The sequence below is a fragment of the Brienomyrus brachyistius genome, chromosome 9, assembly GCF_023856365.1.
Source record: "Brienomyrus brachyistius isolate T26 chromosome 9, BBRACH_0.4, whole genome shotgun sequence".
NCBI classification, from domain to species: Eukaryota; Metazoa; Chordata; class Actinopteri; order Osteoglossiformes; family Mormyridae; genus Brienomyrus; species Brienomyrus brachyistius.
This window is the reverse complement of record NC_064541.1, coordinates 27,233,876-27,247,387: the sequence shown is the minus strand read 5'-3', so window position 1 is coordinate 27,247,387 and position 13,512 is coordinate 27,233,876. Positions and strand designations below refer to the sequence as shown.

General features: G+C 48.7%; 1 protein-coding gene across 1 annotated transcript in view; it reads right to left on the bottom strand.

Moving 5' to 3' along the window:
• Positions 1-898: 898 nt before the first annotated feature.
• The window catches only part of atp2c1 (ATPase secretory pathway Ca2+ transporting 1), a 32,251-nt gene continuing 19,637 nt past the window's right edge, over positions 899-13,512 (bottom strand). Inside the window, exons 4-27 of the mRNA XM_049024151.1 lie at positions 11,727-11,816; positions 11,594-11,629; positions 11,419-11,480; positions 11,094-11,202; positions 10,316-10,471; positions 10,101-10,169; positions 9,899-9,974; positions 9,205-9,271; positions 8,857-8,981; positions 7,370-7,467; positions 7,119-7,214; positions 6,943-7,032; positions 6,630-6,734; positions 6,001-6,157; positions 5,568-5,738; positions 5,267-5,364; positions 5,099-5,149; positions 4,416-4,582; positions 4,145-4,213; positions 3,942-4,058; positions 3,715-3,862; positions 3,094-3,189; positions 2,833-2,974; positions 899-2,452 (exon numbers count right to left, since the gene is read on the bottom strand). Coding sequence (XP_048880108.1) covers positions 2,325-2,452; positions 2,833-2,974; positions 3,094-3,189; positions 3,715-3,862; positions 3,942-4,058; positions 4,145-4,213; positions 4,416-4,582; positions 5,099-5,149; positions 5,267-5,364; positions 5,568-5,738; positions 6,001-6,157; positions 6,630-6,734; positions 6,943-7,032; positions 7,119-7,214; positions 7,370-7,467; positions 8,857-8,981; positions 9,205-9,271; positions 9,899-9,974; positions 10,101-10,169; positions 10,316-10,471; positions 11,094-11,202; positions 11,419-11,480; positions 11,594-11,629; positions 11,727-11,816 — 2,523 coding nt within the window. The 3' untranslated portion in view covers positions 899-2,324. The remainder of the gene's footprint in view (positions 2,453-2,832; positions 2,975-3,093; positions 3,190-3,714; positions 3,863-3,941; positions 4,059-4,144; positions 4,214-4,415; positions 4,583-5,098; positions 5,150-5,266; positions 5,365-5,567; positions 5,739-6,000; positions 6,158-6,629; positions 6,735-6,942; positions 7,033-7,118; positions 7,215-7,369; positions 7,468-8,856; positions 8,982-9,204; positions 9,272-9,898; positions 9,975-10,100; positions 10,170-10,315; positions 10,472-11,093; positions 11,203-11,418; positions 11,481-11,593; positions 11,630-11,726; positions 11,817-13,512) is intronic.

Below are 13,512 nucleotides of genomic sequence, written 5' to 3'. Positions count from 1 at the left end.
ATTATATTTATATCGTTTCATATAACTATTAGGGGAAAACAATTATGAATTATATAAGAATTTTGCTAAAAAAAAAAAAAAAAACATTAAAAAGTATACTGCCCCCTTCTGTGGGATCCAGTCTGACCAGTATGAGTGTCCTGCACAGCTGTACTGGACTTTAAGCACGGCAGCTTGTTCTGTGAATCATTTCATTTCTTACACGTCCCACTTTAATCACTGTTAAAGAGGACAGGCTAATTTAAAGTTTTAAATTTCAAGTATTTAATAAAACATCGCAAGCTTTTAAATTTAAATATCGCAGAAGGGCCAGTACACACACACTTCACATGACGACGCACCTGTTTAATGATTGCATTAAATATAAGTCAGAATTGTGTGCTGTACGAGAACTTTGGTCATGGAAACGGCAGCACGGTGTCTCGGAGGCAAGCATCTCATCTCGATTCATTTATAAACATAGTAAAAATGTTATACATGGTGCAAGGGTGACATTAAGACAATATATAAATATGGCTGCCACAAACCCACTGCCAGAACAGTATGCTTTAAATGTCAGTATGGGGCGGCTCGCTTCACAGCCAATTCGCCTAACAAACTATTCATAGGAATGGAAGTCGGTCGTTATGTGAGGGGTGTCTGTATTCTAGCACCATTAGTGCGTAATGTTTATAAATTTCTATTAAACCTGTAAGACCCAGATCGAATCGAAGAATGCCGATTCTGACCAGTCATATCAGATAAAGTCGGAGAGAGAAGGGTGGGTGCATGTGCTGTCCTACCTTGTGTGTCTCCAGAAAATGTACGTGTTGTCTTGTCGTGGCCTCTCATGCAAATGCACTCCCACTCACCAAACCCAGGGAATCTTACAGTCATCCTTCACAAACAAGCTGCTCAGTTTAAAAGGTTTACAAAATTTTTAATGTACATTATTATTTTCCAGACTGTCACAACAGAGTACTGCTTTCAGCTGGGCAGACATAGATCAAGAAGCACTGTCCCCACCAATCACTGGTTTGTACCTTCTGTAAAAGCAAGATGGCGCTAGTGAGTCGTCTCATCAGGGCTGCAGTGGTACGGAGTTCCGAAGCCACAGAAAATGGGGGGAAAAATATCATAAAAGGGAAGCTGTCTAACAAAAAAGGCCCTGGAGGGACTGCAGTTTAAGGCCAGGAGTTCAGGTGGTCTCCTCAGAAAGGAGAGGCTGAGCTTGTTTTACTGGCCAACAGAAGTCCAACATCTTGAAGGTGAGGAAATGCTTCCAGCAACTGTGCCAAAATGGACACCCAGTAACAAGTAAAATACAGTAGACTACTTCTCGTAATATTGAGTGCAAATCGACATTATTGGGACATATAAATAATACAAATTGCTGCATATACTGTACAAAGTAATATGTACCTCCTGGCTGGCAATTTGTTGTGATTGGAGGAGGGGGTGAGCTTGGAGTAAGGCTGTTGTGCGTACACATTTGGCTGGGTGTGTGTGTGTCTGGGGGGGGAGCAACTGCTTCATAACAGCTATAACCGCTTTCTTAAACTTAAGACCTAAATTTACCACCCAATAAAAATCATAATAAAATATCCAGCCACCCAACCAGCCTTAAACTAAAGTCTAAAGCCTGCCGAGTTCAACTGCCAAGCTCTTGCACCGAATTTCTAAGTGTCGGCCTTCCAGTGATGACTGTGGGTAAGAGAAGGGAGCTAAGCTGGGAAAGGTTACAGTACAGCGCCACATGTGGTCAGACCCAGCAACAGCAGCTGAGGTACAGTATTTGGCAAGAAGTAGTGACAAAGGCTACTTAGCCACAAAACACAAGTTGATAGTGGACACTTGTTCCTGAACACCTGCATGTATATTGACTTCCACACACCATCTCGACTCTTCAGTGACATAAGTCAGGAATAGAGGGGACTGTATTGTTCTAGCAAGCTGAGCTGGAATGCTTGAAGGTAACATGGTTTGTTCCACAAAAGCTGCATCAGCTACTCAAACCCACATTGAAAACAAATCCTAAAAAAAAAAAAAATAATATAACAACAACCCCAAGATTGGACGAAAAAAAACCTTCACCGCCCTCGGGTCCCGCAGGCCGTTGGGGAAGCCTGTGGGCAGCAGCAAACCAAAGGTTCGTAGGGGAGGTCAACCCCGCCACGTTCCTCAGACAGAAACTGGTATCACTCCAGACTGCCTAGAGTCAGACAACCCAACATTTCAAACGACAAACTGTAGGAAAAGCGCACGCTGTGTCACGCTCTTCCCCCTTCCGCTCTCCACAGGCAGCCCAGTCTCCACCGGCTCCTTGGTACCCGACACAATGTGCGTCATACTTCGTGGAACGAATCAGAAGTGTCAGTTTTCTCAGACCTTCTGCTCCAGACCTTCTCGATCTTCTTTATCACCTCGGAGATGACACAGACGGAGGAAGTCAGCCCAAAGAGGAGCAGAAGATCTGGCAGGAAAAGTGCACAGTAACATCACTGTCACGCACTGCCATCTTTCATCCACTGCAGTAACTACTGGAGCAGGGTTTCTCAATGCTAACCAGACACTGCATGCCTGGGTCTGATCCTACACTTGTCTTTCACTGGATTGAGTGAATGGCACAAATCAACTGAACCAGTATTTTAGTAGCCCAATGGCAAACTGTTAGCCTAGCTAACCTGGACACCTTATTTAACCTGAAGGCTTGATATACACAGCAAAGCACCTCCTAGACATCAGTTTATGTTCAAAAGGGCAGGATATTTAAAGTGAATACACGCAGGCTCCAGTAGCATAAACAGCATATTTGGACCAGAGAAAATGAGAGGGTGGCAACCAAAGACCCACCAAGGATGCTGAGGCTCTCAGTCTGGAAGACCTTCTGCAGAGGGGGGAAGTAGATGACCAGCAGCTGGCCCATGATGGAGCCCAGGACGGCATAGCAGAACGTCCGGTTGCTGCAGAGGCCCATCTCATGCACCATCCGGGTCTGAAGATGGGTGTGTGTGTGTGGGGGGGGGGGGTTAGTGGGAACTGGAGACTGTTTCTTGGTGGCGCTGAGCATCACCTAGCAGCTCATGCCAAAACACAGGAGTTCTGTGACCATACCTGCGATCTGGAGCTGAGGGCGTTGAACATGTCAAAGAAGACGAAGCAAGTGAAGGTCATGGTGGTGTCCCTCGGTGTGATCACATTGTCACGCAGCTGCCAACGGCCGAACATGACATTACTAAAGGCACACTGATCGTGGGACAGTTATCGACTGCTTCACTGTTACTCCACTATTTACAGCATTATTAAATTCGCCACAGGAACTCTCAGTACATCCTGTCACTGTTTGATTTTATTTGCATTAGCAGGCATGCAAACTGAAGCCGACGTTCAAGGACAATTAAAAAAGAAAGAGAGAGAGAGAGAGAACAGCGTCTCAGCAGATCAGTTCAGTTCATGCAAACACTAAAACAAAGCGATCCGGGGCGGAAACGTGAGCCTGAGGAACCTTTCGCAGGAAGACACAGAATGCATCCTCCACCTGCTGGAAGAACGTTCTATACTCCCACACGCTCCAGGCAGCGGTTCATGAGTCTCCCTGTCCAGCATTCAGCATTCACATCATTTACGTGACGTTTCATATGTAGAAGCTTCCGAGGACAAACAAAATATACGTCTGGAGATACGAGAATGCAAGGGTTTGGTAAGCAGTATGGGGTTGCTGTGGTCTCCACGCACCTCCCTCCAGAAGACAAACAGGGTGCCGCACACGATTATGAGGGCCGACACCAGGATCTTGACAATGAGGCCCCGAGTGAGGATGCTGTCTTTGACGTTCCTGGGGGGTTTCCGGATAATATCCCGATCCACGGGCTCCACGCCGAGGCTGTAAGAGGGGGGTTGCCAGTGAGGCTGGGGAGACACACAGGGACATGCACTTCCCCAGAATTCAGACTCACACTCACCTCTGAGCTGGAGGTCCGTCCATTATGATGTTTATCCACAGGATCTGCATGGCGTTCAGGGGGTTTGGGAAGTTCATCAGTGTTGCCAAAGAGATGAGTGCCAGTGCTGCGATGCTCCTGCAAGTAAACAAAATCACTGCGTTTTGTACGCCTGCAAATGGGGCGGCATGGCCGGTAGCGTGTGGAGTACGCAGGGTGCTCACGTGCTGAGCTGGAAGCGGACAAAGTTCTTGATATTGTTGTAAATGCCTTTGCCTTCTTCTATGGCAGACCTGCAGGACAAAAGTGCAGCAATCAGATTTTGGAAGCTGTGCAAGAACAGTCATCTTCGCCGACTACTGAACTTTCTCAAGACTTTAAGCTCCAAATTCTAGCCCAGCCCACCTCATTCAGGCCCTATAAATGAACATATCTGAAAATGCACAGAGAGGCATTCACAGGAGCCAAGGGAACTGGCCCTCTGCTCCCACTTACATGATGGTCTGGAAGTCGTCGTCCACTAGGATCATGTCTGCAGCCTCCTTGCAGACATCGGTGCCTGTCTTGCCCATGGCCACGCCGATGTCAGCGGCCTTGAGCGCTACGGCGTCGTTTACCCCATCGCCGGTCATGGCCACCACTGCGCCGATGTTCTGCAGGGCCTGACGCACAACGGAAGCATATACTCGGGACTGAACCAGAGAGCACCATTACAGCACAAAACTGTGGGATGTTTGGGAACCAAATTCTAATTGCCATTTCCTTGCACATCTATTTGGATTTGTACACACTGCACAATTTACAAACATTAATTCACAAACTGTACTGTACTGATCTGCGCTATTGCTCACTTAAATCTATTTTACTTCTCTTTTAGATTTTTTTTCTTAATGTATATTCTGTGTTATCTTTGAATGTATGCACTAGTACTGCCACTAACAAATGCCTAGTACAGGCAGGTGTATCTAGCCAATAAACTGAATTCCGAATTCCTCATCGCTGTCTCAGGGATGATAAAGGGATGACCTTCAAATTATCGTTAAAGATTGAATTTCTGTACATGATGGCAAAACGTGCTCTAAGGAAATCAGTGTAACCTTCTTAGAAAGAGGAACCCAGGCAGAGCCACCGGCCTGCGGGGGGTGGGGGGGGGCACAGCCAGCTGCCCACAGACTCACCTTGACGATCTTCAGCTTGTGCCTGGGGCTGGCCCTGTAGAACACCGAGATCTGTAGGAACACATGCACAGGTCACGTCCCTCCTGACCGCTAAGCTCCCCACGACTTTGGTTTGGTTTAACGTCGTTCAACGAAGTAGCGGAGCAACGGCAGAATTGCGGCCTGTACCCTGGGCACAATGTGGGACAGCTGCTGGGAGTCCATCTGGTCCACCTCGTCCCCGGAGATGGACTGAGAGCCCTTGGTGTAGAGGCAAAGTCGGCTGGCTGAGGGGTGAGGGGGAAAATTCGAGAATCAGGTCTCCGGCATATACTAGCATCAAGACATTCGCACATGCCAAAACGTGAGCTGGCACCGCTGTGATACTGTGCTCAAGTTGCCACGACAACAGAGCAGGGCAAAAAATAAATAAATAAATCAAATGGCAGCACAGTGGTGGACGGCTGGGCAGAGGCAAAGGGGCACCTACCGATGGAGACGGCGGTTTCCTGGGAATCTCCCGTGATCATCTTGACGGCCACACCCGAGCCGATGAGCGTTGCCACGGCCTCCTTCACCCCTTCCCTGGGAGGGTCGATGATGCCCACCAGGCCCAGGAATGTGAGCGAGCCCATTTCAGAACCGGAAGCAAAGGCCAGAACTGGAGACGAGAGCAGAGACCACAGGTGCCATTAACCTGAGAGCATTCTGCTCACTGAGGACATCATACAGGAGCCTTGCTGGGAAGGTCTGCTCTCATAAGCGAAGCTAAATCAGTATGAAGAAGGAGAAACAAAACAACACAGCAAGTGCAGATGATTATTACATCACCGGTTTCATTCGATCGCCAGACTGATGCAGCTGATCAGTGACCCCAGGCTCCTGCGGGAGGTACGGCCCCTTGGCATACAGGGCACGCCTACCTCTCAACCCAGCTGTGCCCATGTAGCTCTTCTGCTGCTGGTAAAGATCCCTCTCCTGGTTGGTCAGGGGCGCCGTCGTGCCCTTGCTGTTGTAGGCGGTGCAGTAGCGAATGACCTGCTCGTAGGCCCCTTTCATGTAATACACTCCCCGCTTGTCCTGGACAACAACATGAACCGCATATGACTTCGGATCAAACTGCAGCATTAATAAATCCTGAACACAGGCATTCATGCATCCGCCCACGCTTTGGCCATTCATCCCGCTCAGGGTCATGGGGTCAACAGGACGTTTGCTTCATTACTGGGCAGTAAGTGCATAACAGAAGATGGGTTAAAATGGGGATGACTTTAGCCAATAATAATAATAATAATAAATAAGAATAATAAATAAGAATGATAGATTAGATATATAGAAATAAAATAAAGAGATTGATAATGATTATTATTAATATTATTACTGATAATTAGACAACAACAACAAAAACAATGAAATAATGATTTGACATCAAGGTAGGGACTGTTTCTGAACAACTCCATTGCGCCCGACATTCCGCTCCTGCGCCGACTATGAGTGGCTGCATGAACAAGCCGACACAATAATACCATGTGTGTGAGGAGGCAGTTCCCACCTGTGCCGTGTGGTGCACACAGCGGACGGCCATCCACTTCTGCTCCGAGGTGAAGGGGAGCTCCTCTAGACGGACGTACTCCTGCTGGATGCCATCCAGACCCATCTGCGGTACGTTTACATTCACACACAGACCAGTTGGTGGGTGGAGAACCACCAGATGCATCCTCTCCTGCTGAGTATCTACTATCTTTCTCCAGAGATGATGACACACAGATAAGGTGTTCCGTATTCATCGACAAAAGACGGTGACTTATATTGCACCTAAACAGGAACGTAGACTGATAATAGCCTCCTGCACCCATGCATGATACCTTCATAGCCAGGGCGACGAGAGCGCCCTCTGTAGGCTTCCCCATCAAGGTGCCGTTCCTGATGATGGCATCGTTGCAGATGCAGCCCGCCTAGATAGATATGAGGGGAGGAAGTGTGAGAAGAGGGCCGTGACAAACAGAGATGGACATGGGGCTGTAAAGGTCCCCATCCTCACCTCTACCACTTTATTGATGGACGTGTTGGAGAAGCCATGGACCACCTCACCATCCAGCAGAACCTCACCAGCGCCGTTGTAGCCAACGCCTGTGACCTGCAGGGGTTAGAGGTGTAGGCACAACTGACTGGCAACCAGTCACCCAGGAATCCGCTTCGCAATCAAACGAACACCCAACAAAACCTACATGGACCAAGAGACGCGTCATCATACCAAGTCATGGTCGTGGTCAGGTGTCTCGGGCTTCCTACCTCAGCATGGAGACTGTCCGATGTGAAAAGGTGGGTGACTGTCATCTCATTCTTTGTGAGCGTGCCGGTCTTGTCAGAGCAGATGACATTGCAACAGCCTGAGAAGACGGGAGACGTGTGAGAGGACTGAAACTGAAACTTTACCCAAAAGCCAAAGAGAACTTATCTACTGACAGGGCGTGTCAAATAAGTTGAAGGAGTTGCCAAGAATTCTGCCAACAGACACAAAGCGATGCTGACAAATCACTTGCTTATGCTCAGTATTGTTTCTATGGAATCCAAAATACTCCAACGTAACAGAGGACAAATGTCATATGGTGACCAGTTCTTCAGTTCCCTCTTCCTTACTCATTTATTACATTTCTTATAAACATGCCACACTGTCTATGAAAGAGTCCAGCAGCAAGGACGAGGAGGATGACTGGATCGGAGAGTGCATGTGGAGCTCACGCAAAAGCACATACTTGATATTGTTGAAAAGTAACAACCATTAAAATAAAGTTTAATTTTGTTTCCTGTGACAAAAATTTTGCGCAAAATTAATTGAGGGTTTCAATCCAGTTGACTATGTGACAACTGCACATGCGTAACATGCCATGTCGATATTAACTTGTGCTGGCCTAAAGGAGCGATTTGCCACCAAAGCATTCAAAGTGCCGTCCCTTCGGGTCCTACAGTCGTCAGGACCCAAGCAGAGAGGGCTGCTTTCACGCAGCTTACATCACCCTGGTACTTTACTGCTTTAATAAAAGCAGTATCACAAACTCCGGGATCCATGCTTCATTAATTTGGCCTCATTTCTCTAACATGCTGTTTGAGTGGTGAAATCTGCTGGCGCCCGCTTTTCTGAAGAGCGGCGGGATAAATGGCTAACGAAAGCGCTTCCTGCGAGCGTACGTTAGAGTGTCAGATTGGTAAAACCCGCTGGGGTTGTACCTCTGGGCCTCCTAAGGATTCTAGCATGCAATCGGGCAAAAGCTTCAAGCGTTCCTTTGCAGTCCCTGTGCTATCGATCATCATAAAGGATTTTATTATCCTTAAATCCACCAGAAGCATTTTCCACATTTAATGTGAAATATGCCCAAAATATTTCATGCCAATGCTGTTGTTTTAGTGCTCAAGCTTGATGATTAAATCCCCATTCTGCCAAAAAAGCAAATGTCACAAGACTTGCAAAGACACAGCTGATGCAGGAAGTTTGGAGGGGGGGGGGGGGGGGGTCTCGCCTGCTGTAATATGATTAAGAGTCAGGATACACCCTCCCCTGGATTAAATACCCGACAGTCTCAAGTGAACAGCAGAACCCTCAAGTGCCATTTTTAATACAGCTATAGATTTGTTTCCTGATTCACAGAACATAAACAGACATGCACACAGACATGAACCAATCCGAACCATCTTCCAGACAGCATATCAGCTCAAGTAATAAAGTAATTGCTGCCCCATTTTGAGAGCCCTTTACTCCCAGCCGACGCAGGGAGGCTCACCCAGAGTTTCCACGATGGGCAGCTTTTTGACGATGGCTCGCTTCTTCACCATCCTCATGACGCCCAGTGCCAGGGTGACGGTCACCACGATGGGCAGGCCTTCGGGGATGGCGGCAACGGCGAGGCTGCGGGGCAGGGGGTGTTACTTTAGGAGGAGAGGGGCCCTCCAAGCCGTCCCAGCACACTGAAGGCGGAGCGGCCGTCTCCGCCGCTGTGATTAGCTCACAAGCACCCATCAGAAACACTGAGGCGCACGGCAGGTCAGCCTACCAGGTCGCGTTCCTCAGTCTCAGTGCCAATGAGACCCACTTGGTGTGCACTGACGCCCAGCCTGGCCCAGACGCTCACCTGACGCCGATGGTGAACATATCCAGAATGTGCTTTCCCTGAAGCCAGCCGACCAGCATGATGACCCCTAAAAAACACAAAGGCGCTGCTGACTGGGTGATCAACAGCCCTCCTGTGCTGCTCTTTCGCTAAGATTTCCGCTCATTTATACAGCTGCACAGCTGCTACGGCCGATTAAAGAATCAATCGGTTCACGATGAGGTTCTGACTAGCGTGCTGTGGGTCCAGTAAACATCAAAACACAGGAAGCACAGCTATAGCACAGGCCAGCTACCAGTTATAAAAGGTAATCGGAGGAAGAACATAACACCAGTCTTAGCTTCATCAAACTGCCTTCCGATACAGGATCCAGTTTAAAATTCTATTATTTGTTTTTAAAGCACCGAACAGGCCGGCCCCTTCCTGCGTCACTGATTTGCTGCATCACCACACTGTTCTCAGGCACCTGACGTCATCTGATAAACTGTTTGTTCCACGAGCCTCAGTAAAGCAGAACGGGGACCACGCCTTTCCAGCATATGCACCTAATCTTTGGAACAAAGTCCCTTTTAACATCAGGTCGCCCCCTAAGTTTCGAAATCTCATCTGTAAATCCACTTATTCACACTGGCATTCATTCCAGATTAACAATTTTTTTATTTACTATTGTACTGCTGTAAGCCTAGGAGTAGAACTAAGGTACAAGAGGTTTTACCTATGATCCCAAATGAGTAGAGAGAAAGCTGCTTCCCCAGCAGGTCCATGCTCTTCTGTAGGGGGGTTTTGGGAGCCTGTTAATAGAACGAAAAATGACATTTTTACACAAAGATTAAATGATTCATAAGTTGCTCAAATCAGAACCAGCGGTCCAGGGGTAGATCCAAACACGAGGAAGGGAACAGGGCGTGGAAACTGACCTCCTCAGCCTGCATCATCTTAAAGACTTCACCAAATTCAGAGTTTTCTCCTGTTCCGATGACAAGACCCTACAACAAACAAGGACTAGATTGGAAAGGTGCACTAATATATCTGGAAATCACTTGCTTGTTGCTTTTTGTGTCTGTATTTTTTCTTTTTAATTCTCCCATGCAGATGGTCCTCCTGACCTAAAGGGGGCAGCAATAACGTTTACCTTGGCCTTTCCACAGCGCACCAGCGTCCCCATGAATGCCACGTTGCTCCGGGAGGTGATGTCGCCATTGGTGGCCGCCGGTTGGGGCGTAGTGCACTTGGAGCAAGGCGTGGTTTCTCCCGTCAGGCTGGACTCATCCACAGACAGGTCGGTTGCCTGGAGGGTGGGCAGCATGGGATATTGACGGGCAATCTGGCACTATGGAGTCGCGCTTTGCCAGGGGCTTGAGCTACAGTGTGGAGCATCTGGGGAATAAGTCTAAAACTGTGACTTAGGAGAATAGAGATGGCTGGAGCAGGACACATGTCAAGCTCACATAACATGATGAAAGAAAACGGCAGACAAAGATGCCAGCGAAAGCCCCAGGAACGCTCCATGACTACTCATGTAACATCACATTCATAACTAGTCTCCATTGTTACACTATATCCTACCCTACGCTCCCTTTTAACTGCAGCCAACCTTTCTGTTTGCCTGTGACGCTGCCCTAATTAAGTTTAAATTGACTCATAGCGTCTTTGTTTAATGTTTGCCAAGAGGTTTGAGGCGTCTAAAATGGAAAAGGTGCTAAATAAGATTAATTAAACACTGACTATGCATTAAGGTGAACATGCATTTACAAGTTTCATGAATATGTATTAATTTAATGTGTATTTTATAAATGGAGGTTTCCTTAGTGAGACAACTGCTTCCCATTCGCAGGAGTCTATTAATAAATGTGGCACTTCAAGGTGGGTAACATTACATGGTTGTGGGGGGGTGGGGGGGGTATCCTTACCTCGAACAGACGCAGGTCTGCTGGGACGCGCTCCCCCACCGAGAGACAGACGGTGTCGCCCGGGACCAGCTCACGGGCCAGCAGGTGCTCCAGGTGACCTTCCCGCACGCTGCGGGGAGGGGGACACAGCGGCACAGCATTTAATGGCTCCACGACAGTGCCCCCTTCTGGGGAGGTGCCCATCGGAAAGCCGCGGACGTTTAAACCGCAAATCTGAAACAACAGCTACGGTCTGAAATAGGGACTTAAAACAACTCTGTCTGGCCGCGGCTGTGCCTCTCGCAGGGTGACGTCACCACGGCCTGTCTGGGAGGGGGCTGCTCACCAGTGACACTCAGGAGGCACCAGCTTGCCCAACTCCTCCAAGGACTTCTCGGACCGGTACTCCTGAAAAGGTCACGGGTTTGGTCAGTACGGCTGAAGCAGCCTCTGGGTGTGCAGGGAGGGAGCCTCTGCACATCCGCGAGCTGTATGTCCACAGAGTACAAGCGGGGACATACCTGTACAAAGGCAACGGTGACGACAATAATAATGGCCTGTTCAGGGGACAAAAAGAGGTGCATGAGAGTCCATGGGAACGAGACCGGCCACAAAGAAAAGCTTTAAGGAAAATGTTGCGGGAGCCTCACGTACCACAGTGATGCTGACGGCGTCGTCAAACTGCCGCATCACCACACTGATGACAGCAGAGGCCAGTAACAGCATGATGAGAGGATCTTTGAACTGCAGGACAGACAAGGGGGCCGTCAGCTCCAGCTGACACCGACACGGGCTTCGAGGATTCAGCAGGGGCCCGAACCATCCTGCCTTCCGCAGGCACCTCGCTCAAAGGAAGGGCCCTCGTCCAATCAGACGGTAGGAGACACCGGCGACCAAAGGCACACGGGTGCAGCGCCATTTACCTACTGCAAGTCAGCAAGAAATGCTGAGCAAGAGAGATCCCTCCCCCCCCCCACCACCCCCAACGCAAAATCCCCATAGGCACAGAGTGCAGCAAACACTGCACAACTGCCAGTGCGCACAGGGGCTGAGGAGAGATGATCCGAATGCTGAGATGGATGATTCTGCCCCGTCCGAGGCGTGGGCCGGGCAGCCTGAATCTCACCTTCCGGCTAACAGGGCACAGCTTAACAAAAACTGATGTATAAAAATCCAGGACTGGCTTACTGGGTCTGGGTTATCGTGAATGTACCACTGCCTTTACATTCTGAACTCATTATGCAACTGCGCAACGATAAGGCGAACAGCGGATCATATGAACGCTTTACATTATACCGTATCGCTCTGCATTGTGCTAAAAATACAACGGCAACATTCCTACTGTGCACTGTTAGACATGCTAGTGTAAGAGATACTAACAGGAAAGGGAGAGTACCACAGTTACAATGTGGCAGGTGACATTCAAAATGACGTTAAAAGTCCCAGACGTGATCTCTTTTGGGGCGGGACGGCGTGAACTTGATATGCGAGTCACAAAAGCTTGTTTTGCACAGGGTCTGGTTTTCCATGGCTGCCAGAGTGTGTATAAAGTACCAGAAAGGCTCAAGACAGCGTAAAACCTGGTCTGAGGGAGGGTGTGGGAGCGCTGTACATCCGTTTGCATTCACGTCACGGCAAAAGAAACCAGTCCAAAGATTATAGTATTGGGAAGAGGGAGAGCTGCAGGGAAACAATTTAAAAAAGAACAAAAAGAAAAAAAGTGAGCATAACTCAAGTGTGGCCTAACTGCCACAGGGAGCTGCACAGGCAAATGGTAATTAGAGGGCCTCCGTCTGAAACAGCGACTCTCCCAGAGGGCCAGGAGAAGGGCTGCAGCTGGCTGACTGAACGCTGGGTGGCCGGTCGGGAGAGAGTGTCAGAGTGTGTGTGTTTGTATGTGTGTGCCTGTGTTTGTATCTGTGTTTGTTGATGTGTGTGTTATGTGCTTGTTTGTGTTTATACATGTGTTTGTGTTTATATGTGTCTGTGTGTTTATACATGAATTTGTGTTTATACATGTGTGTGTGTCTCTCTCTGCGTTTATACGTGTGTGTGTGTGTGTGTGTGAAGGTTAAGAGCTTCTCCTCCAGGCAGCTGCCTTACAGAAAAATGCCAGCATAAGCAGCAGCAGGGGGGAAACACCACCCTACATTTACACAGCTGCCGCAGTGCCGCTGGCGCCCGGCTACCGGGACCCCGTGCTCTTACTGGGATAAGCGTTTCGTCCTTCAGTCCGCGGCTCTGGTGGGACGCTGGCTAAGCGGGTCAGGCAGAATCACATCGGCACAACGGGACACGGAACAGTCTTACGAAATCACTGCTGATTCGCATGATGGGGTCACATTGAAAACTGAACGCCAGAGAGGTTAGAATGACTGCTGGTTTGCTCATCACTGTTACCCCAGTAATGATACACGCGTTTAAGAGTGCCACCCACACA